The 27,528-nt window shown below is 44.3% G+C and overlaps 1 protein-coding gene across 3 annotated transcripts in view; it reads left to right on the top strand.

Annotated features, from left to right (window-relative positions):
• The window catches only part of phf12b (PHD finger protein 12b), an 88,870-nt gene extending 73,918 nt beyond the window's left edge, over positions 1 to 14,952 (top strand). The window contains exons 11-16 of one of the 3 annotated variants that reach the window (XM_072469578.1): positions 116 to 169; positions 907 to 1,056; positions 2,198 to 2,296; positions 4,285 to 4,367; positions 13,001 to 13,139; positions 13,783 to 14,952. In XM_072469578.1, coding sequence (XP_072325679.1) covers positions 116 to 169; positions 907 to 1,056; positions 2,198 to 2,296; positions 4,285 to 4,367; positions 13,001 to 13,139; positions 13,783 to 14,111 — 854 coding nt within the window. In that variant the 3' untranslated portion in view covers positions 14,112 to 14,952. The remainder of the gene's footprint in view (positions 1 to 115; positions 170 to 906; positions 1,057 to 2,197; positions 2,297 to 4,284; positions 4,368 to 13,000; positions 13,140 to 13,782) is intronic. The other 2 variants (XM_072469579.1, XM_072469580.1) reach the window with 2 other exon arrangements.
• Positions 14,953 to 27,528: the final 12,576 nt, after the last annotated feature.

Below are 27,528 nucleotides of genomic sequence, written 5' to 3'. Positions count from 1 at the left end.
CTCTGCTACCATTGAGCTGCAGAGACATTAATTGTGAATGAAATGTAAATGTGCTCTGAAACATCAGCCTGACACAGATTTACTTCTGTCTCATTCTTGCTTTGATTGATATCAGTGGAGGCACAACAAAGTGTTTCTGAATTTTGCAAGCAAATGGAAGAAGCCCCAGGTAAGACATCAGCTCCTTGACTCCAATGCTGCTTGTTCACAGGTTCTGCTTCTGGAGGCCAAGACATTGTTCTCGAAACCTCTGTGGCCTTGTACGCAATCGGCTTGTTTTGTTCTTCAGCTTTAACTCAAAGTATTTAGTTGTACATCTACCAAAGGCCATTTATTAGCTGTACAAAAACGGAGGAATTATTGAAAATATCCTCCAATGGGGCAGCACGATGGCGCAGTGGGTAGCACTGCTGTCTCACGGCACCGAGGTCCCAGGTTCGATCCCGGTCTGGGTCACTACCCGTGTGGAGTTTGCACATTCTCCCCGTGTTTGCGTGGGTTTCGCCCCCACAACCCTAATATGTGTAGGTAGGTGGATTGGCAGTAAAATTGCCCCTTAATTGGAAAAAATGAATTGGATATTCTAAATCTTAAAAAAAAAAAGATAATATCCTCCAATGCGCATGTACCAAGTTACCCATCTGCTTCACATTCACTTGAGGAAAAGATGGTATCAAAACTAAATTTCATGCTGCAGTTTACAGATCATTCATGTGGGTAGGGTGGTGTGCAACATGCCAGACAGAACTTTTAGTGAGTGATCTATTTAATTTTCTTTTTTGATATTCAAGATTGGAAAATGTGAGTAAAAAGGAAATGTCTCGTAAACCTGCATTTTAATTGGAATTTTATGTCAAGCGCTGATAGAGAAACTCCAAATTGGTTTGTTTCTCTTTCCTTTTGTAGAAATTGAACTGAGTAAGCTTGATGAAAAGTTGATCCAGGTACTGGCTTGGCAGAGAATTCAGCAGCTGTTTCCTCCCAAAGCATCCTCTTTAGCATCTGTACTCGGCACCTCAAAAACCCAGACGACTACTGCTACAACGCAGACGGAAGGTATGCGTTTTCTTTTGCCACCTCTGTGACATTGCTACTACTACTATAGATTCCCTCTGTGGACCTCAAACTTAAAATTCTCATCCTTGAGTTTAAATCCCTTCATGGCCTTGCTCCTATCTCTAATCTGCACAGGAACGCACCACAAAATTGTTGAGCCTAGTCACGTGTGCATCCCAGTCGTCTGTCTACCTCGTAGGCAGGCATGCTTTCAACTATCTACACCCCCACTTTGGATTTTTCTCCTATAATCCCCCTCCATCTCCACCTTCCTATCCACCTTTAAGATCCATTACTTTGACCAAGGCGTAGTTCATTCCTTTTAATATTTCCTTTCATAGCATGGTATCCCTTTTCTGAATTCATCAACTGTGAAATGCCTCAGATTTTCTTTGATGATAAAGTGCTTTTCGGTGCCAGCTATTCTTGCTGTAGTTTTTGTCATTCCGTATTCTACATCATTCAATTTGAACGTGATCCCTTCTTACCAGCCCTTGAGGGCTGTGATGGAATTGTGTAAGTATTTAGTACCTTTAGGACATAGCAATTTGGTGCCACATTTTTTCTTCTTCTGTCCACCCCCTCCCAAATTTCTGAAGAATCCTGAAATGGCCATTGTCTTTCAGGTACATTTTGTTCTGTATAAGTTAGAATATGTTATTCAGGTATGAGACTAGTGATCAAAATTCCACTGTGGCAAGTTATGGACTTGTCAGCAAACCTATTAACTTATGGCTGAGGTTGAGGAAAACTGACCTACCTCCTGTCTTTAAAAACCCCAATGGGAACTTATCAACTCCAATCTGAACTGGCCTACATGTGACTTGAGTTGACACTGCATTGTTGACTCTTAATGTCCTATGAAGTGGCCAACCCAGTCAATGTACAATATCCGTGAGTGAAGTTAGCAACAAGAAACAAATGCTACCATGCCAGCATCACCTACAAACCAGATGCAAATTTGCATATGTTTGTTGTGCTTGCTAAATATTGTTACTATTTTATGAAACTACATGTTAGTTGCTAATTATGATAATTTACCGATGAATACCTTTTGACAACTGTTTCATGTCCAGCATAAAGGCCAAAGCTGCCGTTGCTCACACCATATGAGTAATTTATTTTGCTTTTTCCTATCTAGTCCCCGTGAAGGAGGTTCAGGCACGAGCAGTGTTTTATCCCCTGACGGGTAAAGGCCAAGCCATTAATATGTGCTACAGAACACTTTACATAGGAACAGGTAAAGAAAACCTACATGAAAAGTTACCTGAAAATGACATTCCTTGCTAATTGTCGATCATTGCAGTTTAGAACGATCTGGTGCTGACTTGATTTCTGCAGCATCATAGAATCCCTACAGTGCAGAGGGAGGCCATTCGGCCCATCAAGTCTGCACCGACCCTTTGAAACAGCACCCCACCGAGGCTCACGCCCTCACCCTAATCCCGTAACCTAACCTAACCTGAACATCCTTGTGCACACGGGCAATTTTAGCATGGCCAATCCCCACATCTGCGCACCTTTGGACTGTAAAACGAACCCCACACAGACACTGGGAGAATGTGCAAGCTCCACGGAGACAGTCACCCGTGACCGGAATTGAACCCGAGCCTGTGGCGCTATGAGGCTGTAGTGCTAACCACTGTGCAGATACCCTTCGAACCATTGTCTCATAACCATTGGCAAATAAATGTACATGAAACTTACTGTTGCTATCCTTGCCCCTGCTCTTGCCCCCCCCCCCCCCCCCCAAAAAAAAGGTTTATCTGCCCTAAATTGATGGTATGAACATTTGGCAATGAATACATTTTGTGGCAATAGTCTACCAAACCTAAAATCATGTCCTTTTGTTGGTTGTTTAAATAAAAAGTCTGAATGTTGTATTACTCCAGCTGCAATGCCCAAACCAATGGGTCTCGGAACATTCTTGCAATGTTTGGAGATACACTTTAGCTTGAAAGCATTTGTCTAAAGTAAATTACAACCAAATTAAATAAAATGTATATGGAGAAACTGATGATCCAACCGGAAAAATCAATAAAATATGCTTTACTTTTATGATTTCTCCGGGCAGGTTGTTTCCACTGGCGGGTGAAAGCAGAACTAGGGGGCATAGCCTCAAAATAAGGGGAAGTAGATTTAGGACTGAGTTTAGGAGGAACTTCTTCACCCAAAGGGTTGTGAATCTATGGAATTCTTTGCCCAATGAAGCAGTAGATGTTTTTAAATGTTTTTAAGATAAAGATGGATAGATTTTTGAAGAATAAAGGGATTAAGGGTTATGGTGTTCGGGCCGGAAAGTGGAGCTGAGTCCACAAAAGATCAGCCATGATCTCGTTGAATGGCGGAACAGGCTCGAGGGGCCAGATGGCCTACTCCTGCTTCTAGTTCTTATGTTCTTATTATTTGGCATTTTGTCTGGTTTACCTAATTTGCCCAAAAGAAGTATATCTAATATAACTGGAATATGTTTCCAATTAAACTACTTTATCTGCCAGTCTGGAGACTTATTGCATGCTTTCTCCACTCCATCTTCCTCATTGTTAAGCTTTTTTTTTGGTCTCTAAATTTAAATTTTTTTAAGAAGGATAGAGGGCGGAAACAAGTGATTCAGAACTTTGTGGAGTTCGGTCATGCGAGGAGCGGAGATGTGGTTGAGCTTGAACTGTGGAGAGAGGCCAGCCAAGAAGTCTTGCTGTGGAGTCATATTGGGTTGAGAGATTTGTATTGGGAGGAATAAACAGGCTGGCCCAGTGAGGGGAAAGAAAAGATGAGTTCAGGAATTAACAAAAAAAAATGGAAAAATATATTTACCAAAGAGAACAGCTGCACTGTTTGGATTGACTGGCCTGTGATGTTATGATGTGATGGGAATAGACAAATTAAAGATGGACATAGTCTAATCATCCGAGTGCCTACTTTCGCCAAGCATTTGATCATCTGATTCAATCTCCTTATGGGGCTTAGTGTCATATGTTGTTTTATAATGCTGCTGTGAAGTGCCTTGGGGCATTGTATTAAATAAGATATGTAGTTATTAAGTTATTGATACTTTAAGCTAACTTTCTAACATGGATAGATTGGATGCTATGGCTCCATATCATGTTTATTAAAAAAAATCTGTGCAGCTTTGCTCATGCTGCTGATCCTCAATGGTCCAAGTAATTTGAGAACATATGGTAAAATACACACACTTGTAACTGAGACGTATTTTCTTGTGTTTTTCAGGTGCTGACATGGATGTGTGCCTTATAAATTATGGACATTGTAATTATGTTTCCGGCAAACATGCCTGCATATTCTATGATGAGGTATGGTTCTTAAGACTGAATTCCAACCCCTCCCTGTTACTAAAAGAAAATCAAAAAATAAGTTGTTAATCTAGCGGGGGGACAGCATCTCAGATTACTTGGATTTTTTTGTGATTGGAAGGCTTTTGGGTTGGTAGCAAGCTGATGACATTTCATACTAGCTTTGACAAAGAGTCATCGGACTCGAAACGTTAGCTCTTTTCTCTTCCTACAGATGCTGCCAGACTTGCTGAGATTTTCCAGCATTTTCTCTTACATTTCATACTAATTCAATTTAATATAACGGAAGTCTGAAAGCCCAATTATAAGAACACTAAATAAGGACATAATAGAAAGCAGCAGAAATAAACCCTCAAGCCTGCTCTGCCATTCATAAGCTAATGGATAACCTTCTATTTCAATTCCACTTTGCCAACTCATTTTCATATCCCTTGATTCCCTGGTACATCTAATTATCTTACCTTTCCAGCTCTTCCGATTTTCCTTCTTTTTATTTCAAGGCAAAATCAGAGATTGTAGTTGCAAATCAAAATAATTATATGAAGAGGAACCTTTGGCTCACAATGCTGTTGTATTTATCTCAATGTACTCGTGCTGAATACTCATAATTGCTCACCCTTCATACTTAAACTGTCAGAATAACAATTTACCTTGATGGCACAGGATAATCTTCAAAATCTAATGGGTTACTAAATTTAAAATTTAAAAAATGCTGTTTCAAAGTTGAACATACAAAATAGTTTAGAGAGCATAATTAACTTTAAGTACTATATTGGTGTACTGAACCCAAACTAATTGGGATTAGCATTTGGCTGCTTCCAAGATGGTTGAAAAGAACTGGATGTATTTGATAATTGGTGTTTTGGGGGAAACCAAATTAACTGGCAGCAAATTATAAGTAATACAAGGCCAAAATAGGCCTGGAATCTATCAACAAGGAAGAAATAGCAAGGCATCTGGATGGAAATTGTCCCATTGGGCAGACGCAGCATGGGTTCATAAAGGGCAGGTCGTGCCTAACTAATTTAGTGGAATTTTTTGAAGACATTACCAGTGCGGTAGATAACGGGGAGCCAATGGATGTGGTATATCTGGATTTCCAGAAAGCCTTTGACAAGGTGCCACACACAAGGTTGCTGCATAAGATAAAGATGCATGGCATTAAGGGGAAAGTAGTAGCATGGATAGAGGATTGGTTAATTAATAGAAAGCAAAGAGTGGGGAATAATGGGTGTTTCTCTGGTTGGCAATCAGTAGCTAGTGGTGTCCCTCAGGGATCAGTGTTGGGCCCACAACTGTTCACAATTTGCATAGATGATTTGGAGTTGGGGACCAAGGGCAATGTGTCCAAGTTTGCAGACGACACTAAGATAAGTGGTAAAGCAAAAAGTGCAGAGGATACTGGAAGTCTGCAGAGGGATTTGGATCGGCTAAGTGAATGGGCTAGGGTCTGGCAGATGGAATACAATGTTGACAAATGTGAGGTTATCCATTTTGGTAGGAATAACAGCAAAAGGGATTATTATTTAAATGAGAAAATATTTAAACATGCTGCTGTGCAGAGAGACCTGGGTGTGCTAGTGCATGAGTCGCAAAAAGTTGGTTTACAGGTGCAACAGGTGATTAAGAAGGCAAATGGAATTTTGTCCTTCATTGCTAGAGGGATGGAGTTTAAAACTAGGGAGGTTATGCTGCAATTGTATAAGGTGTCAGTGAGGCCACAACTGGAGTATTGTGTTCAGTTTTGGTCTCCTTACTTGAGAAAGGAAGTACTGGCACTGGAGGGTGTGCAGAGGAGATTCACTAGGTTAATCCCAGAGCTGAAGTGGTTGGATTACGAGGAGAGGTTGAGTAGACTGGGACTGTACTCGTTGGAATTTAGAAGGATGAGGGGGGATCTTATAGAAACATATAAAATTATGAAGGGAATAGATAGGATAGATGCGGGCAGGTTGTTTCCACTGGCGGGTGAAAGCAGAACTAGGGGGCATAGCCTCAAAATAAGGGGAAGTAGATTTAGGACTGAGTTTAGGAGGAACTTCTTCACCCAAAGGGTTGTGAATCTATGGAATTCCTTGCCCAGTGAAGCAGTAGAGGCTCCTTCATTAAATGTTTTTAAGATAAAGATAGATAGATTTTTGAAGAATAAAGGGATTAAGGGTTATGGTGTTTGTGCCGGAAAGTGGAGCTGAGTCCACAAAAGATCAGCCATGATCTCATTGAATGGTGGAGCTGGCTCAAGGGGCCAAATGACCTGCTCCTGCTTCTAGTTCTTATGTTCTTATAAAAGAATTGGGCAGATGCTCAGTGGTGGACTAAAATAAAATCTTAGGACTAGAGACTCCTCTACAGAGTGGAATTGCACAGCTTGTGACAACAATATACTGGTAACCAAATGGAACAAAGGGAAGACCACAATTATCCTTCCTGGTGCTGAACAGTAACTCTCATGGGAAGATTCAGCTGGCCAGGTGGTAACCGTAGCTGTGGGAAAAGCTTATTGCCATGTTAAATTTTAAAATTGTAGGTCGGCATCCACCAGTTAAGAAAAAAGTCCAGGACTGTCAAATAGTAGAGTTATTGTGAGTATAAATAGTGAAAGATGATTCTTAAATTATACCTGTAAATAGTGAAAGATAATTTTCAAATTATTCCTGAATCAATCATGAAGTTAGGATTTGTTATAGAAACATAAGTGGATAAAATAGAACTTTTTGGGCAAAGTGTTATTAGAATATGGAGTATATTTCACTCAGGTAGCCAATGAAGCCACGCTATGATATAAATAATTGAAAAATACTGGGAAAGGGGAGGAAAATGTGATTGGAATAGATTTTCTTTTAATTTGCTCACAGGATCTGGGTTTTGCTGGCTAGACCAGCATCTGTTGCCCATCCCCAGTTACCCTCGAAGTTGGTGGTGACCCACCTTCTGGAACCGCTGCAGTCCATGTAATCTAGATGCACCCACAGTTTGGGAGCTCCAGGATTTTGATCCATTGACAGTGAAGGAAAACGATATCGGTCCACATCAGGGTGGTGTGTAATTTGGAGGGTGATGCTCCTATGCATCTGCTGCCTTTGTCCTTACAGGTGGTAGAGGCCACAGGTTGGAAGGTGCTGTTGAAGGGACCTTGGTGAGTTGCTGCAGTGCATTTCGTACATGGTACACACTGCTGTCACTGCGTCTATGGTGGATGGGGTGTCAATCTTGAGAGCTGCTTTGTCTTGGGATGTTGAGCTTCTTGAGTGTTGATGGAGCTGCACCCATTAAGCCAAGTGGAGAGTATTCCATCAGCAGTGCCATTGAATGGCAAAGGAGATGGTTAGGTTCTCAATGGTTAGATTACTCCAATGGGGAATTATTGCTGACACGAGTGACCCATCTTCCAAAGTTATTTGTTGGGGATGGCAGCGGGGGAGAATGGAGCTGCAGTGTTAATTACAGATTGATCTGCAATGCAAAAATGTATTTTGGTGATGCATTAAATTCTCTGAGTTTCTGCATACTTAATTGGTAGTTGCAATTTTCTTTGAGTAGAGATATATGCTTTATATTGTGGAGGCATTGGTGGTGATCTTTCAGGAATCATTGGAGGCAGGAAGAGTCCCAGGGGACTGGAAAATGGCTAATGTAACACCCCTGTTTAAGAAAGGAGGGAGGCAGAAGATGGGCCGGTCAGCCTGACTTTGGTCATTGGTAAGATTTTAAAAGTCCATTATTAAAGATTGCAGAGTACTTGGAAGTGCATGATAAAATAGGATTGAGTCAGCACTGCTTTGTCAAGGGAAGTCATCTCTGACAAATCTGTTGGAATTCTTTGGGGAGGTAATCAGGAAGTTAGACAAAGGAGAACCAGTGGACCTGATCTATTTAGATTTACAGAAGGCCTTTGACAGGGTGCAGTATAGGAGGCTGTTGAATAAGTTAAGGGCCCATGATGTTAAGGGCAAGATACTGGCATGGATAGAGAATTAGATGACTGGCAGAAGGCAGAGAATGGGGATAAAGGGGTATTTTTCAGGATGGCAACCGATGACTAGTGGTGTGCCTCGGGTCGGTGCTGGGACCACAACTTTTCACAATATACATTAATGATCTGGAAGAAGGAACTGAGGGCGCTGTTGCAAAGTTGGCGATGATGCAAAGGTATGCAGAGGGACAGGTAGTATTGAGGAATCGGGAGGCTGCAGAACGACTTGGGACAGGCTAGGAGAATGGGAAGTGGCAGATGGAATACAATGTGGAAAAGTGTGAGGTTATGCACTTTGGTAGGAAGAATGGAGGCATAGACTATTTTCTAAATAGGAAAAGGCTTTAGAAATCAGAAGCACAAAGGGACTTGGGGATCCTAGTTCGAAGATTCTCTTAAGGTTAATGTACAGGTTCAGTCGGCAGTTACGAAGGCAAATGCAATGTTAGCATTCATGTCGAGAGGCTAGAATACCAGAGCAGGGCTGTACTTCTGAGGCTGTATAAGGCACTGGTCAGACCTCATTTGGAATAGTGTGAGCGGTTTTGGACCCTGTATCTAAGGAAGGATGTGCTGGCGTTTGAAAGGGTCTGGAGGAGATTCACAAAAATGATCCCTGGAATGAAGAGATTGTCATATGAGGAGCGGTTGAGGACTCATTACCCGTTAGAGTTTAGAAGGATGAGGGGGGGGGAATCTTAATGAAACTTGCAGAATACTGAGAGGCCTAGATAAAATGGATGTGGAAGAGGATGTTTCCACTAGTAGGAAAAACTAGAACCTGAGGGCACAGCCTCAGACTGAAGGGACAATCCTTTAAAACTGAGATGAGGAATTTCTTCAACACAGAGTGTCATGAATCTGTGGAACTCCTTGCTGAAGAAGGCTGTGGAGACCAGATCACTGAGTGTCTTTAAGACAAGAGATAGATAGGGCAGCATGGTGACGAAGTGGTAGCACTGCAGTCTCACGGCGCTGAGGTCCCAGGTTCGATCCCAGCTCTGGGTCACTGTCCGTGTGGAGTTTGCACATTCTCCCCGTGTTTGCGTGGGTTTCGCCCCCACAACCCAAAGATGTGCAAAGTAGGTGGATTGAACACACTAAATTGCCCCTTAATTGGAAAAAAGTGAATTGGGTACTCAAAATTTTTTTTTTTTTAAAAGACAAGAGATAGATAGGTTTTTGATTAATGAGGAGATCAGGGGTTATGGGGAGAAGGCAGGACAATGGGGATGAGAAAAATATCAGCCATCATTGAATAACGGAGCACACCTGGTGGGCAGATTGGCCTTATTCTGCTCCTTTGCCTTATGGTCTTATACAGTTAGTAAGCTCAGTAAATGTTCAAAGAACAAAAAACAATATAGCACAGGAACAGGTCCTTCGGCCCTCCAAGACTGTACCAGTCATGATACCACCCTTTGCACTTCCTTGTGCCGTTTTCCTCTATATTCATCCTATCCATCTGTTTGTGAAGATGCCTTGTGAATGCCGGTAATGTATCTGCTTCCACAACCTCCTCTGGCAATGTGTTCCAGGCACTCACCACCTCTGCATAAAAAACCTGCCTCGCACATCTCCTCTAAACTTTGCCCCACGGATCTTAAACCTATGCCCCCTGGTGATTCACCTCTCCATCCTGGGAAAGAGTGCCCATCGATTCTATCAATGCCCCTCATAATCTTGTAGATCTCTATCAGGTCACCCCTCAACCTCCGTTTAATGAAAACAGTCCGAGTCTATTCAGCCTCTCCGCAGCTAACACCCTCCAGACCAAGCATCATCCTGGCAAATCTCCTCTGCACCCTCTCCAAAGCCTCCACATCGTTCTAGCAGTGTGGTGACCAGAATTGTGCGCAATATTCCAACTGCGGCCTTAGCAAGGCTCTATACAACTGTAGCATGACTTGCCAGTTTTTATACTCGATGCCCCGACCAATGAAGGCAAGCATTCCGTATGCTTTCTTGACTACCTTGTTCACTTGTGTTGCCACCTTCAAAGATATGTGGGCCTGCACGCCCATATCTCTCTGACTTTCTATATTCCTAAGAGTTTTACCATTGACGGTATATTTCCCCTCTATGTTAGACCTACCAAAATGCATTACCTCACGATTGTCTGGATTAAACTCCATTTGTCCTTTCTCTGCCCAAGTCTCCAACCTATCTGTCCTGCTGTATCTTCTGACAATCCTCAACACTATCTGCCACTCCACCAACCTTGGTGTCATCCGCGAACTTACTAATCAGACTAGCTACATTTTCCTCCAAATCGTTTATGTACACCACAAACAACAGGGGCCCAAGCACCGATCCCTGTGGAACACCATTCGTCACAACCTTCCATTCAGGAAAAACACCCTTCTCTTTGCCTTCTGTGACCTAGCCAGTTCTGTATCCATCTTAACACCTCGCCTCTGATCCCGTGTGACTTCATCTTTTGTACCAGTCTGCCATGAGGCACCTTGTCAAAGGCTTTACTGAAGTCCATGTAAACAACTTCCACCGCCCTCCCTCATCAATCATCTTTGTCACCTCTTCAAAAAACACTTTAGTGAGGCATGATCTCCCTTCACAAAACTATGTTGTCTATCGCTTATGAGTCCATTTGTTTCCAAATGGGTATAAATCCGGTTCCTGAGAATTCTCTCCAATAATTTACCCACTACCGACGTGGGGCTTACCAGTCTATGGTTTCCAAGATTATCCCTGCTACCTTTCTTAAACAGCAGTACCACATTAACTATTCTCCAGTCCTCTGGGATCTCACCTGTAAATACAAAGATGTCAGCCTAGGCCCCAGCAATTTCCTCCCTTGATTCCCTCAGTATTCTGGGATAAATCCCACCCGGCCCAAGAGACGTATCTACTGTAATATCTTTTTTTTTTATTTATTCAAAAAATTTCAATAATTTTTTACAAACCACTACAAAAAGAAAACAACAAAAAGCATAGTAATAATTAAGAAAACAACTTAACAAATTAGCAAAACAAGATGGGGTATCTGCCCTTTACAAACAAAATCTATCCACCACCCCCCTCTGGTTTGCTGCTGCTGCTGCTGACCTCCACTTAAGGTTCCGCGAGAAAGTCTAGGAACGGTTGCCACCGCCTGGAGAATCCCTGCAAGGACCCTCGCAAGGCAAACTTTATCCTCTCCAATCTGAGAAATCCAGCCATGACACTGACCCAAGTCTCTACACTTGAGGGTTTCGCGTCCCTCCACATTAACAAGAGCAGCCTCCGGGCTACCAAGGAGGCAAAGGCCAGAACTCCGGCCTCTTTCGACTCCTGCACTCCCGGATCGTCTGACAATTCAAATATCGCTATCCCCCAGCTCGGTTTTACCCGAGTGACCAAGACCTTGGACTCTTCCCCCCCCCCCCCCCCCCCAAAAGAACTTGCTCATTCTCGCCACTGTCATATGCGCCCGTGCACCACCTTAAACTGAATCAGGCTAAGCCTGGTGCAAGATGAGGAATTGACCCTGCCCAGGGTGTCAGCCCACAGGCCCTCTTCTAGCTCCTCACCCAGCTCCTCCTCTCACTTGCCCTTCAGCTCTTCCACTGAGGCCTTGTACCTTAATATCTTTTAAAAGATCCAATACCACCTCCTTTTCGATGTTAATATGATCCAGACTGTCCACATACCCTACCCAAGAATTAACTTCCACAAAGTCCCTTTCTTTAGTGAACACCGATGCAAAGTATTCATGTCGTACCTCAGCCCATTCCTCTGGCTCAAAACATAGATTCCCCTCCACTGTCCTTAAGTAGTCCAATCCTTTCCCTGGCCACCCGCTTGCTTTTTACATATGAATAAATTCACAACGTCCTGCCAAAATTTCAAGTAAATGAAATGGGAGCTGTAAATACGCAACTTACAATGTCCTGCCTTATCATAATCTTGATTTTGTTTTAAAAAGACGAAAGGTGCATTGCGAATGAAATTCAGGGATTTGGGTGATGTTATTAAAGCAGTTTCGTCTCTATCTGTCAGTGGTCTTGGTCTTGAATTTCTTCAGAATATTTTCAGCTAAAGGTACTTTAACTTGCTTCCCAGTGACTAGTGCTCTGCATGGCAAATGTTGGAGAGTAGCAGTGGGAATACTATCTTGTGTGTAAAAATACAAGTGAGCAGAAAGTCTTCATATGAATAGGAACAAATTGTAAATTAACCTTTTAGTGGGGGAAAAGTAAATATTTAGTGAGTCCATGTTGAGGTGTCTTTACTGGTGCTCGCTTGAGCTGATATATGAAGTTGCAAATGGAAGAATCAAAACAATGGAGACTAATGTCTGAATTGAAAGTTATATTCACCTTATGGCCTGTAGTTTAGAAATACCAGTTTTGTTTGAGCAGAGGAAATTAAAACTCATAATAGACCATTTATAGTGGGAACTAGATAAGTAAAGCAGCTGTTGTTTACAGAAGGTTTACCTGCTATCTGTCCATTTGCTTTTCCTGAACTGAGCCAGGTAAACGGCTTGCGCTTGACTTGGGTTAAATGTGTACAAATGAACTCTGAGACTTAGGATACTTTAACTCCCTGAACTGTGGAATACTTTATTTGCCAATAAACTGAGTCACACGTATAAAAAGCTGTTGCTAAGCATGTTGTTGGTTTTACATTTTTGTTAAATTCTTATCATTGTTTTTAGAACACAAAACACTATGAACTGCTAAACTACAGTGAGCATGGGACAACTGTTGACAACGTCCTATATTCGTGTGACTTCTCTGAGAAAACTTCTCCCACTCCACCAAGCAGTATTGTTGCCAAAGTTCAAAGTGTAATAAGTAAGTGCACTGCTTTACATTTTCCAAATTTAAACTGAGTAGATGAACAACAACTTGGTACTGTAATAGTATACAACAATACCATCCAGCCTTAAATCCATTAAGCAGCTTTTCAATATGGTCAAGCATTTTAAACAGTGAAAGTAATTAAGGAATCCACATATATAGTACAACAAAACATCTGTGTTCTGGGCAACAGAAGTATAATTATATTGATAAACAGCGTGACCATGAGAAGCAAGATTCTTTGAATTCAAACTGTTTGGATGGAGTGTAGCCCATTCTTGTTCAATGAGTGTCCATGTTGAAGGAAGCAACAACAAAGACACAGGATCTCTCTTAAAGAGAGATTGGCATCTACCACTGTGTGTAGTACTTCCCAAGTGAAGTTTAGTAGCAGTGCATAAACAATGGGATTGTCCAATATTCGTGAGACCTGAATCCGGTTGATCACAGTACTTGGAGATGTGCAAATATTAAAGTTTATAAAATCTTGTACCATAATTTTACCATGAATTAAAGCTGGTTTTAAGAGGGATTTTCTTTTAGACCTTTAAGTATTGCGGCACAGTTTGGAAACACTAGGCAATATTTTAATTATTATGAACTGCAGGGTAAACATTTTGCAATTTTTTTTTTGCAGAATATTCTAAGAGCAGAAAGGAAGAGGAGGAACAGGAAGAGACAGTCATGAGTTCCCAAGGCCAAGGAATGCATGGTAAAACCTGTAACTGCAAGGCCAGCAGCTCTAGTCTAATAGGTGGCAGTGGAGCAGGCTGGGAAGGGACTGCATTATTGCACCATGGGAGTTACATCAAGCTTGGTTGCCTGCAGTTTGTGTTCAGCATCACAGAATTTGCAATGAAGCAACCGAAAGAGGAGGAAACCTTGGTACACGATGCTGACTTGGAACAGAAGCATTTGATGAAACTTCATCAAGTGCCCGTGTTACGATCCAACTCTGTTCCGTGAGGTTTCTGAAATGTACATAGGACAAAACGGGGAACCATGAACCGAAGAAGCTGTCTTTATATTGCATGAAATGAAGTATCTTCAGCATTTTTTTCTTTTTTGCTCAGATTTTGTGGGCAGTTGCACATAGAATTTGTATAATGACTTCTCTTTTAAATATGTAACTTGTCATAGTTGTAAATGTTGACTGAATGAGAAAAAGAAGCAAGGTCCTATTTGAAGGTCATGGTAAAGCCCTTTGCAGAACGAACTGGAAAAGCTTAGGATACATTCAGACTGCATCCCTAAACATGTAAAAATAATCAAAGACTTGTTATATTTTGTGCCAGTGACAATAGTTTTTATAAATATGTGCAAAGTTTTCATAAAAGGATATGTTTATCTACTCTGATCATTGTTTTATTTAATGTATCTGGAATCCTATGACCCAGATGTTTTCTGCTACTTTTGCACTACAAGTAGCTGCTGTGTACTGATTAAAGAGGAAAAACAAACCCTTTCAAATATCAATGGTATTTTATTTGACTGAGAAAGGAGAAGTGTTAAAGTAGAGTCTGTGTTAATGCACCTTTAATGGTGTCAGTGGTTTTTAAATGTCTAACATGCTAAAAACTTGTGGTATGGCACCAGCTGCCATTGTGTTGTATTGTAGCGTAAAAGTTTGTCGTAAGGTTGTTAAGGTCCTTTTTCACACAGTAGTTCAAATGTAAATAGTTAATGTATTGTTTCAGATTTTACAACAGACACTTTCATGTATTCTGTATATAAAAAATTGACTCCAATTTCCTGTCTCTGCCTGTCTATTATGACTGTAAATACATCAGATTTTTTTAAAGAAAAACTTGTTGCAGTTGAATATTTTAATAGTGCTATCATTCTTCACCTATCCCCTTTCACATCTGAAAGATAATGATATCAAATAAATGGACAATTTTTTTTCAAGGTTTTTACTCCTTTGGAACCACACATTATAAACTGATGTGACTTGAGAAGTGCCATTCTATACATGCATATCACCTTATGCTACCCTCCATTTTTCTTCCTGCTCAGTTTTGTTTGCTTTCCCTTTGTACTGCATTAGTTTTCAAAATCTGAACTTGAGATTTATTTCTAACTAACAGTCATTTCAAACATTTTAATTAGCAGGAAGGACTTGTCATCAGATGTAATGGCTGCCAACTACTGTGTCTGCCAGTCCATTGAGATTGTGCTACATTTCATGGAGGTTTTTTAAAAAAAAGAAATGAAAGTAAAGCTATTATAAGATTGGAAACGATCCTAAAATCAACCACAGTAAGGAATTTGTGATGGACTTTTACTTAAGTACTGTGTTTACTCAACTGCTGTTCTTTTCAGATGAGAATTTGGGTTATGTTGCAATCACTGCATTGGGCAAAACAAATTCCAGAGCAAGGAGGAAATGTAGACTGAAGCATTTTAATGAGTTCCATTCTCAATGCAGATTTACAACACTACAGCCATTTGGACTGGTTGTAAGCCGAGATTATGGAAAATGTTGACAACACAGAACTGCCCTCATCTATATCTGAAACGTGTTATTGAATTGTCACAATAGGCAACAACAGGGGGGCTTGAAGCAGTGGCTTACAGCCTACCAACAAATGCAACTGAAGAGCTTGAAGCTCAGTGGTTTGAAATAATAGAATTGATTGATAGCTCACTCAATACCTCCTGATAATGTTGCTCATCATCAATTTATTCCTCCGAAGCAATTGGATTTGAGAGCAGGTAGTTTGAATGGGCAAATGTGAAATTGGCACAGCTTAGGCTGAGATATGTTAATATTCCTAGGCCAATTTATTTTTCCAATTAAGGGACAATTTAGTGTGGCCAATCCACCTACCTTGCAGATCTTTGTGTTTTGGGGGCGAAACCCACGCAAACACGGGGAGAATGTGCAAACTCCACACGCACAGTGACCCAGAGCAGGGATCGAACCTGGGACCTCGGCGCCACCCTGCTGCCCTATTCCTAGGCCAATTTGACTTGCAAGCTCTGTGTTTGCTGGCAGAATCAGTGAGACTTGAGTCCATTTGCAGCATGAACAATAGAATGCTCAATCTGTTCACATCCACATAATTGTTGACCACAAATACCCACTCAATGTCAAATTAAAATAAAGAGGAAGGGTAGTCTTTCCCAGTTTATTGAAGGGAGAAATAATGGCATTTTTAACAGAATTGTTTGAAAGGAAATGCACATCAAATGGATTGAGTTGCCTCTCCTTCATTTTGGGTTGTGGGGTGGAAATTAGATGATCATTCCCTTTGAGATGATTTTTAGAGATAAAGGAATCCAAATACAGCTTAAAAATTTCCATTGAATTTAAGTAATTTGGAGAAGTGGCTTTGAAACGTTTGCGTGGCAGATTCCCTGAAAGCACTGGTAACTGCTGTCCTGATTTCCACATAGCTATGTGAAGGACAACTGTCATCAGACAAAATGTTTTTGTGAAAAATAATACCTTGCATTACTTTTAAGTCAATAAAGATGACTTTTTTTTAATTTAAAGTACCTAATTTTTTTCCAATTAAGGGGCAATTTAGCATGGCCAATCCACCTAACCACATTTTTGGGTTGTGGGGGTGATACCCACGCAGACATGGGAAGAATGTGCAAACTCCACACAGACAGTGACCCGGGGCCGCGATCGAACCCGGGTCCTTAGCACTGTAGGCAGCAGTGCTAACCACTGTGTTGCCCTCAATAAAGATGACTAATATTTAATTGTTCATAGTTTTTCATTTCTAGCCCTGAAGAGACCAAAGTTTAAGACCTTTCAGACCCTCAGACCTCTGAGACATCAGACTAAAATAAAATTGCATTTTGCCAAAGTTGAAAGAAATTGAATAAAGGTAGTATTGCTTCATGTGTCTCTTCAGGGAAATACTAGAACAAGGGGCACAGTTTAAAAATAAGAGGTCTCCCTTTTAAGACATGAGTCTTAAACAGAGTTGTTCAGTCTGGAATTTTCTCCTGAAGAAAGCAGTGGAGGCTAGGTCATTGAATTTATTCAAGGCTGAGTTATATTTTTCATTGATGACTGTTGGCAGCTGGGGGACACAAATGGATCAGCCATGATCTTTCAGAAAGGTGGAGTAGGCTCAAAGGGCCAAATGGCGTACTCCTACATCCTATATACATTTCCATGTTAAGGAGGTGGTTCCAGTTCAGCAAAGGTATTGCTATTATGTGTTGCTGTTCTCATGATGGAGCAGAATCATGAAAACGAAGTTACCACTTCAAAACGTGCGATACTGAGTAAATGTAAACATTCTAATAAATTTGGGTGCTGATTAATGCATGGTGTGAATCTCACGAACTGTATTCAGCGTACCTACCGAGAGACAAATATCTTAAGGATTTGGTTGATGGTTAATTATATTAAGCGTGATGTAATTAAATTGTTGTGACTTTTAAACATTTACATTCTTTCTGGTAATGGTTCTTCAGTTCCACCGCTATAGGCTGTGACTTGTGAGATTTTAGATTCAATCTTGTTCCTCACAATCTCCTGCCCCGATGGATCATGGAGTTAAATTGCAATAGGTCGGAATGGGAATGCCAGATATCACCACCTTGTTAATTTCGTAGTCATCAATCAGATGGGCTTTGGTGATGGAAATCAAGCAAGACACTACAACTTGTGCTTCACACTTCTGAACAATAAGTACACCAGATTTGGAGTGTTACAATAAAGTGGTTTCTTTTTGCCTCATCTGTGAACTCTTAGAAATTTAAAATACTGATAGGCAATTTGTCACAAATTTATATTAGTTATTGATCATTACAATAACTTTGAAGATTGTTATAGTGTTGAAAAAAAGTTAATGGTAGTAACTTTTTTAATTAATCAGTATGCATTAGCCAGGGCATAGTTTATACACTGCTTTGATGTCATTGTCAGATTATATATTTTTTGTTGGACTGGATATTGACATCGATATGGGGATCTGATTGTTTGGTTCCTGCCATGATTGAAACATGAACTGTACAGCTGAGCTGTGCGTTGCAATTTTACAAATTACTTTCCATAATTCAAACTTTAGGTGAGACGATGTTTGCATGTTATCTAGTCTTAAGACGTTTAGCAGCTATCCAATGTTTGTGTTTGGTGCCACAAGATGCACTTGTCTTATTTTGTCTTTGAAATGTTACAATTTCCTGAAAGTTACACATTAGCCAAGCAACCTGCATTTTTTTTAAAAATATATTTTATTAAAGTTTTTCGATCAAAAAGAATTTTCCATTTTTTCAACTTTGTAACAAAATGTACATTGACCGTTATTTAAACAATATATTAAACTAACAACAAGTGCAGAAAAAGAACAAGAAAAGAGAAATAATAATACTGAAAAAAGAAATATAAACAACTAGGATGGAAAAAAAAACCAAATACCGAATACACCCCCCCCCCCCCCCCCCCCCCCTGCCCCCTGGGTTGCTGCTGCTGTCTGTCCTGTTTTCCCTTATCGCTCTGTGAGATAGTCAAGGAACGGTTGCCACTGCCTGGTGAACCCTTGAGCCGAACCTCTTAGTGCGTATTTTATTCGCTCCAATTTTATAAACCCTGCCATGTCGTTTATCCAGGCCTCCACGCCCGGGTGTTTGGCTTCTTTCCTCATAAGTAGAATCCTTCGCCGGGCTACTAGGGACGCAAAGGCCAAAACATCGGCCTCTCTCGCCTCCTGCACTCCCGGCTCTTCTGCAATCCCGAATATAGCTAACCCCCACCACCTTTTGAGATCACTCTTGCCACACCCACCCAGAACCCATGCAATACCGGACATGACCAAAACATGTGGTTCGCCGGGCTTCCTGCGCACCTCCCGCACGTATCCTCCACTCCAAAAAATCTACTCAGCCTTGCTCCCGTCATATGCGCCCTGTGTAGAACCTTGAATTGGATCAGGCTAAGTCTGGCACACGAGGATGAGGAATTTACCCTAATTAGGGCATCTGCCCACAGCCCCTCCTCAATCTCTTCCCCCAGCTCCTTCTCCCATTTACCCTTCAGCTCCTCTACCATTGTCTCCCCCTCGTCTCTCATTTCCTTGTATATATCGGACACTTTACCTTCACCGACCCATGCCCCCGAAATCACTCTGTCCTGGACCCCTTGCGCCGGGAGCTGCGGAAATTCCCTCACCTGTTGCCTCGCAAATGCCCTCACTTGCATATATTGGAAGGCATTCCCAGGTGGCAACCCGTATTTTTCTACCAATGCTCGCGAACGTCCCGTCCAAGAACAAGTCCTTCAACTTCCCAATTCCTGCTCGCTGCCAAGATTGGAATCCCCCATCTATCCTCCCCGGGACGAACCTGTGATTGTTCCTTATCGGGGACCACACCGAGGCACCCGTCACTCCCCTATGTCGTCTCCACTGCCCCCAAATCTTCAAAGTCGCCCCCACTACTAGGTTTGTGGTGTATTTTTTCGGGGGGAGCGGTAACAGCGCCGTCGCCAGTGCTTTTAAACTTGTTCCCTTACAGGACGCCATCTCCAGCCTTTTCCACGCCGCCCCTTCCCTCATCTTACATATCATGGACACGTTGGCGGCCCAATAATAGTCACTCAGACTCGGCAGTGCCAGTCCCCCTCTGCCCCTACTGCGCTGCAGGAACCCCCTCTTTACCCTCGGGGTCTTTCCAGCCCACACAAAGCTCATCATACTCCTGTCCACTTTCTTGAAAAAGGCCTTTCTAATCAGTATGGGGAGGCACTGAAACACGAAAAGAAACCTCGGGAGGACCACCATTTTAACCGCCTGTACTCTGCCCGCCAATGACAGGGGCACCATGTCCCACCTCTTAAAGTCCTCCTCCATCTGCTCTACCAGTCGCGTCAAGTTAAGTTTATGCAAGGTTCCCCAGTTTCTGGCCACCTGGATCCCTAGATATCGAAACTCCCTTGCTACTCTCCTCAGTGGCAGATCGTCTATCCCCCTGCCCTGTTCCCCGGGGTGCATCACAAAAAGTTCACTCTTTCCCATATTCAATTTATATCCCGAGAACTCTCCAAACTCCCTGAGTGTCTGCATTATCTCTGGCATCCCCTCCACTGGGTCCGCCACATATAGCAGCAAATCATCCGCATATAATGACACCCGATGTTCCTCTCCTCTAAGCACCTCCCTCCACTTCTTAGAGCCCCTCAGCGCTATGGCCAATGGCTCGATTGCCAACGGGGACAGGGGGCACCCCTGTCTTGTGCCCCTATGTAATCGGAAATAGTCGGATTGTTGCCTGTTTGTAACCACGCTTGCCACCGGGGCCCCGTACAGGAGCTGAACCCATCTGATGAACCCCTCTCCAAATCCAAACCTCTTCAGTACCTCCCACAGGTAGTCCCACTCCACTCTATCAAATGCCTTCTCTGCATCCATCGCCACCACTATCTCCGCCTCCCCCTTCGGTGGGGGCATCATCATCACCCCCAGCAACCTTCGTATATTGGCATTCAATTGCCTCCCTTTAACAAACCCTGTCTGGTCGTCATGTACCACCCCTGGGACACGGTCCTCTATCCTTGTCGACATCACTTTGGCTAGTAACTTGGCATCTACATTTAGGAGGGAGATGGGCCTGTATGACCCGCACTGTAGCGGGTCTTTGTCTCGTTTCAGGATCAACGATATCGTCGCCTCCGACATTGTCGGGGGTATTGTCCCCCTTTCCTTAGCCTCATTGAAGGTTCTCGTCAGGAGTGGGGCCAGTAGGTCCACCCATCTGGTCCCGGGGCCTTTCCTGCCTGCATGTTCCCAATTCCTTTAATCACCTCCTCCACCTCAATCTGCGCTCCCAAACCTGCCACCTCCTGCTCCTCAACCCTCGGGAACTCCAGCTGGTCCAGGAAGTGTATCATTCCCTCTTTCCTCTCCGGGGGTTGGGACTTATACAGCCTCTCATAAAATGACTTAAACACCCCGTTCACACTCCCCGCTCTCTGCTCCATCCTTCCCTCCCCGTCCCTAACTCCTCCGATCTCTCTCGCCGCCCCCCTCTTCCTAAGTTGTTGGGCCAGCAATCGGCTCACCTTTTCCCCATATTCGTATTGTATTCCCTGTGCCTTCCTCCACTGCGTCTCCGCCTTACCCGTGGTCAGCAGGTCAAACTCCGTCTGTAGTCTCCGTCTTTCCCTGTATAGCCCATCATCCGGGGCCTCCGCATATTGCCTATCCACCCTCAGAATCTCCCCAATCAGTCTCTCCCTTTCTATACCCTCTTGTTTCCCTCTGTGGGCTCTTATGGAAATCAGCTCCCCCCTAACCACCGCCTTCAGCGCCTCCCATACTACTCCCACCTGGACCGCTCCATCATCATTGACCTCTAGGTATCTTTCAATACATCCCCTCACCCTTCCACATACCCCCTCGTCCGCCAACAGTCCCACGTCTAATCTCCAAAGTGGGCGCTGCTCCTTCTCTCCTAGATCCAGATCCACCCAATGTGGGGTGTGATCTGAAACGGCTATAGCCGAATATTCCATTCCTACCACTTTCGGGATCTGCGCCCTTCCTAGGACAAAAAAGTCTATCCGGGAGTATACTTTATGGACGTGGGAGAAGAAGGAAAACTCTTTACTCCTCGGTCTAGCAAATCTCCAGGGATCTACTCCTCCCATCTGCTCCATAAACCCCTTAAGCACCTTGGCCGCTGCCGGCCTCCTCCCGGTCCTAGATCTGGACCGGTCCTGCCCTGGGTCCAGCACCGTGTTGAAGTCCCCCCCTCATTACCAAATTTCCCATCTCTAGGTCCGGGATGCGCCCCAACATACACGTTATAAAACCCGCGTCATCCCAGTATACGTTCACCAGCACCACCGCCTCACCTTGCAATCTGCCACTCACCATCACGTACCTGCCCCCACTGTCCACCACTATGGTCTTAGCCTCAAACGATACCCGTTTCCCCACCAGTATTGCCACCCCTCTATTTTTCGTATCCAAGCCCGAGTGGAATACCTGTCCCACCCATCCTTTCCTTAATCTGACCTGATCCGCCAATTTCAGGTGCGTCTCCTGAAGCATAACTACATCCGCCTTCAGTCTCTTTAGGTGCGCAAATACCCTTGCCCTCTTAATTGGCCCATACAACCCTCTCACGTTCCATGTGATCAACCGGGTTGGGGGGCCCTTTACCCCCCCCCCCCCCCCCCCCCCCCCCCCCCCATCGTCGACTAGCCATCCCCTTTTTTAAACCAGCTCCTCACCCGGGTCCCATGCACCCGTTTGTCCCCCAGACGGCGCCCTCCCGCCCCGACCATCCCATCCCGTATCAGCTCCCCCTTACCCTCAGCAGCAGTAACCCAGTTAGTACCCCCCCCCCCCCCGCTAGATTCCCTTCTAGCTTGATTGCTCACCCCATGTTGCTTCCGGGAGTCAGCAAACTCTGACTGACCTCGGCTTCCCCCGTTTACCCTTGGCCTCCCTGCGTGTGAGGTCCCCTTCCTTCCTGCGCCCACTTTTCCCGCCGCAATTTCCATAGCACGGGGAAAAAAAACGTGCTTCCCTCTCGGCCCCGCCCCTAGTGGCGCAGCTCAATCTCCCCTTCCCTGTCCCCTTCCCCACCGGCGCCCACATTTCTTCGTGTGTGTCCCCTCGGGGGAGGGGGGGGGGGAGAAAAATTCTCCCGTCTAACATTTTTACAGATAAACCCTCCCCCTCTCCCCCCTTTGCATTTCTTTGCCACCACCTCGCTACTTCTTTCCAAACATCATTTCCTCAAATTTAGTCCAACTTCTCTTCTTGAATAAATGTCCACGCCTCCTCTGCCGTCTCAAAGTAGTGGTGTTTGCCCTGGTGTGTAACCCACAGTCTTGCCGGCTGCAGCATTCCAAATTTCACTTTCTTCCTGTGGAGCACCGCCTTGGCCCGATTGAAACTCGCCCTCCTTCTCGCCACCTCCGCACTCCAATCTTGATACACGCGGATCACCGCGTTCTCCCACCTGCTACTCCGTGTCTTCTTAGCCCATCTCAGGACCATCTCCCAGTCCTTGTAGCGGTGGAACCTCACCACTATTGCTCACGGTATTTCCCCTGCCTTTGGTCTTCTCACGAGGACCCGGTATGTTCTCTTCACTTCCAGGGGGCCTGTCGGGGCCTCAGCTCCCATTAAAGTATGGAGCATCGTACTCACATACGCCCCAACATCAGCTCCCTCTGTCCCTTCGGGAAGACCCAAAATCCTTAGATTCTTCCTCCTCGAGCTATTTTCCAGGGCTTCCAGCCTTTCTATGCACCTCTTATGTAGTGCCTCGTGCATCTCCGTCTTCACCACCAAGCCCTGTATCTCGTCTTCATTCTCGGCTGCCTTTGCCTTCACTCCACGGAGCTCCATCGCCTGGGTCTTTTGCGTCTCCTTCAATCCCTCAATCGCCAGCAACATCGGCGCCAGCACCTCCTTCTTGAGCTCCTCCACACATCGTCGGAGGAACCCCTGCTGTTCCGGGCCCCATACCATCTGGGCTCCCTCAGCCGCCATCTTGCTTCTCCCTTCTCTTCTCTGCCGTTGCTCCAGAAGATCCTCTGCAATCTGGCCACTACTATCGCTTCTTTCCATCAACACCCGGGGGGACTCCTTCCTTTGTCGCCTCACACTGGGTTTGGCCGTAAAAAAATTCCGTTGGGGTTCCCGATAAGAGCCCAAAAGTCCGTTGAAATGGGAGGTGCCGAAACGTGCAGCTTAGCTGGTCATCGCCGCAACCGGAAGTCAGCAACCTGCATTTTAATGTGCAGCCCAAAGCCTCCCAGCTTACCAAGCCAGTTAAATTGCCAAAATGATTGAAAATGCTATCAAATTTTGTGTCAAAAATATTTGGCAGCCATTTTGTTGCCATTCCCACACTGCACGCTATTGGGCAGTATGCAGCTGATTGTGAGGTTGTGTCACTGATATTTATGGGGAGATGCATTCAGAGTGGCACCTGGGAGTGTGGGTTACATGGATGCCCTACAGCTATTAGCTGCACATTAAACTGCAGAACGGTGCTTGAATTTTTCTGCAAGCTTCCTGTACAGGAGAAGACTTGAGAGAGACCACAGACAAGGTAGGGGCCAGTTATAGAAAGCTTGTGGTTGGGTGAGGAGGGGAATGTGGTTTAAGACTCTGGGTGGAGTGGAGGAGCGTGGAGGTGGAAGAAGCAGACTACCTTTTTGCCCCTGCCAGCTCACAAGTAGCGCTATCAATGCATGTCACTTCTGCATTAATTTTACCCACCGGCTTTGCTGAAACTCGAAATAGATTGGGGAAAATAAAGGCAGAGGGTACCTTATCTTAATAGTTGCAGAAATAAAAACAGAAAATGCTGAATAAACTCAGCAGGCCTGGCAGCATCTGTCTGGGGGGAGAAGCAGAGTTCAACCTTTCAAGTTCCTATGGCCCTTCTATTTATTTTTAAAGAGTACCCAATTATTTTTTCCAATTAAGAGGCAATTTAGTGTGGCCAATCCACCTACCCTGCACATCTTTGGGTTGTGGAGGCGAAACCCACGCATACAGGGAGAATGTGCAAACTCCACACAGACAGTGACCCAGGGCCGAGCCCTTTTATTTACCTTCATAGTTGTAGTTCACCAGACTCCTCTTGAGACTAAGTAGAGTGGGTAACTTCTCTTATGACTCCCCCCCCCCCCCCCCCCGCCTCCCAAAGCCCACCAGTTCTTAGAAGTTAAAATTGGCCCCATGTTTCGGGAATGAGGTCGGGTTGCAAAGAAAGTAAGTTGAAATAAAGCAAAAAGAAATAGATGGGAAAGGAGTATCAAAGCAAATGGACAAAGTTGTGTTAAGTGCACGTTGAAATAACACGGGCTGCAACTGGATGCAGCTATAACTCAAGTCGACTCCAGACCTTGAGTTTAGTTCAACTTGATTTATTGAACCTGTCACACAGTTAGCATAGTTCTATGTGAGTTCGACACTGCTAACCTAGCTGTGATTTCTCTATCTAGACTGAACCAGACTAGCTCTTCTCCATGTGCTGTATGCGTTACGTGATATGTACACTGGACTCACTTTGTAGATGTCCCTAGTGGAAAGAGGTGGAGTGTGAGTGCCTCGTGCCTTTTATAGTGGGAAACCACCCCCAAGTGTTCTGCCTGCTGATTGGTTACGTCCTGTTCCCTGTGCTCATTAGCTGCCTGTCTGTATCTCATTAAGTGCCTGTCAGCATATCATGACAGATAAAACCGAGAGAAAAGAAATAGAGGGAGCTAAATACTGGAAGACAGCCTAGAAGTGCAGCAAAATGTTAGAAAAATTGGAAATGAATTGTGTATTTGAGCCAACTAAGTTTTTTTTAAAATTAATTTTTATGGGATGTGGGCTTCGTTGGCTAGGCCAGCATTTGTTGCCCATCCCTAATTTCCCTTGAGAAGGTGGTGGTGAGCTGCTGCCTTGAACCGCTGCCTGCCATGTGGGTTAGGTACACCCACTGTGATATTAGGGAGGGAGTTCCAGAATTTTGACCCAGCAACATGGAAGGAACAGCAATATATTTCCAAGTCAGGGTGGTGAGTGACTCAGAGGGGAACTTCCAGGTGTGGCGTTCCCATGTATCTGCTGCCCTTTTCCTTCTAGTTGGCAGTGGTTGTGGGTTTGGAAGGTGCTGCCTAAGTAGTCTTGGTGAGTTCCTGCAATGCATCTTGTAAATGGTACACACTTCTGCTACTGTACGTCGGTGGTGGAGGGAGTGAATGTTTGTGGAAGTGGTGCCAATCAAGCGGGCTGCTTTGTCCTGGATGGTGTCGAGCTTCTTAGCTTCTTGAGTGTTGTTGCTCTCATCCAGGCAAGTGGGGAATATTTCATCACGTTCCTGACGTGCCGTGTAGGTGGTGCACAGGCTGTGGTGAGTCTGGGTGAGTTATGCGCCGCAGGATTCCTAGCCTCTGACCTGCTCTTGTAGCCACAGTATGTATATCATAGAATTTACAGTGCAGAAGGAGGTCATTCGGCCCATCAAGTCTGCACCGGCTCTTGCAAAGAGCACCCCACCCAAGGTCAACACCTCCACCCTATCCCCATAACCCAGTAACCCCACCCAACACTAAGGACAATTTTGGACACTAAGGGCAATTTAGCATGGCCAATCCACCTAACCTGCACATCTTTGGACTGTGGGAGGAAACCGGAGCTCCCGGAGGAAACCCACGCGCACACGGGGAGGATGTGCAGACTCCGCACAGACAGTGACCCAAGCCGGAATTGAACCTGGGACCCTGGAGCTGTGAAGCAATTGCGCTATCCACAATGCTACCGTGCTGCCCTTATATGGCCAGTCCAGTCCAGTTTCTGGTCAATGGTAACCCCCAGGATGTTGATAGTGGGGGAATCAGTGAGTGTAATGCCAGTGAATGTCAAGGGAGAGATGGATTGATTCACTCTTATTGGAGATGGTCATTGCCTGGCACTTTTGTGGCGTGAACGTTATTTGCCACTTGTCAGCCCAAGCCTGGATATTGCCAAGGTCTTGCTGCATTTGCACGTGGGCTGCTTCAGTGTTTAAGGAGTCATGAATGGTGCTGAATTTTGTGCAATCATCAGCGATCATCACCACATCTGACCTTATGTTGGAAGGAAGGTCATTGACGAAGCGGTTGAAGGTGGTTGGGCCTAGGACACTACCCTGAGGAACTCCTGCAGTGATGTCTCAGGATTGAGGTGACTGACAAATATCCACAACCATCTTCCTTTGTGCCAGGTATGACTTTAACCAGTGGAGAGATTTCCTCCTGATTCCCAGTTTTACTGGACTGCTTGATGCCATACTCAATCAATTACTGTCTTGATGTCAAGGGCAGTCACTCTCCCCTCACCTCTGCATTTCAGCTCTTTTGTCCATGTTTGAACCAAGGCTGTAATGAGGTCAGGAGCTCCGTGACCCTGATGGAACCAAACTGAGCATCAGTGGGCAGGATATTGCTGAGTAAGTACGCTTGATAGCACTGTTTATGAGCTCTTCCATCACATTACTAAATGATTGAGAGCAGTCTGATAGGGTAGTAATTGGCTGGGTTAGATTGCTCAGTTAGATCGCTCAGTAGTGGTATTACCGAGCCACCCTTGGTGATGGACATTGAAGTCCGTAACCCAGAGCACATTCTGTGCCCTTGCCACCCTCAGTGCATCCTCCAAGTGGTGTTCAACATGGAGGAGTACTGATTCATCAGCTGAGGGTGCGTGGTGATCAGCAGGCGATGTCCTTGCCCATGTTTGACCCAATCCATAAGTGTTCCAAAATAAATTATGGAAACTTATTAAGTTATTCCCATAATTTTAGTTGGCGATCCTTGCTGACTTATTAGGCGGGGGATAAGTGTCAAGGAAACACAATCTTCAACAGTAACCTGCAGGGGGCAGTCATTTGTAGTTGGTTTCATTTATACAACACGAGTTAT

This window comes from Scyliorhinus torazame, chromosome 12 (genome assembly GCF_047496885.1).
Source record: "Scyliorhinus torazame isolate Kashiwa2021f chromosome 12, sScyTor2.1, whole genome shotgun sequence".
Classification (NCBI taxonomy): Eukaryota; Metazoa; Chordata; class Chondrichthyes; order Carcharhiniformes; family Scyliorhinidae; genus Scyliorhinus; species Scyliorhinus torazame.
This window is presented reverse-complemented; position numbering and strand designations above follow the sequence as displayed.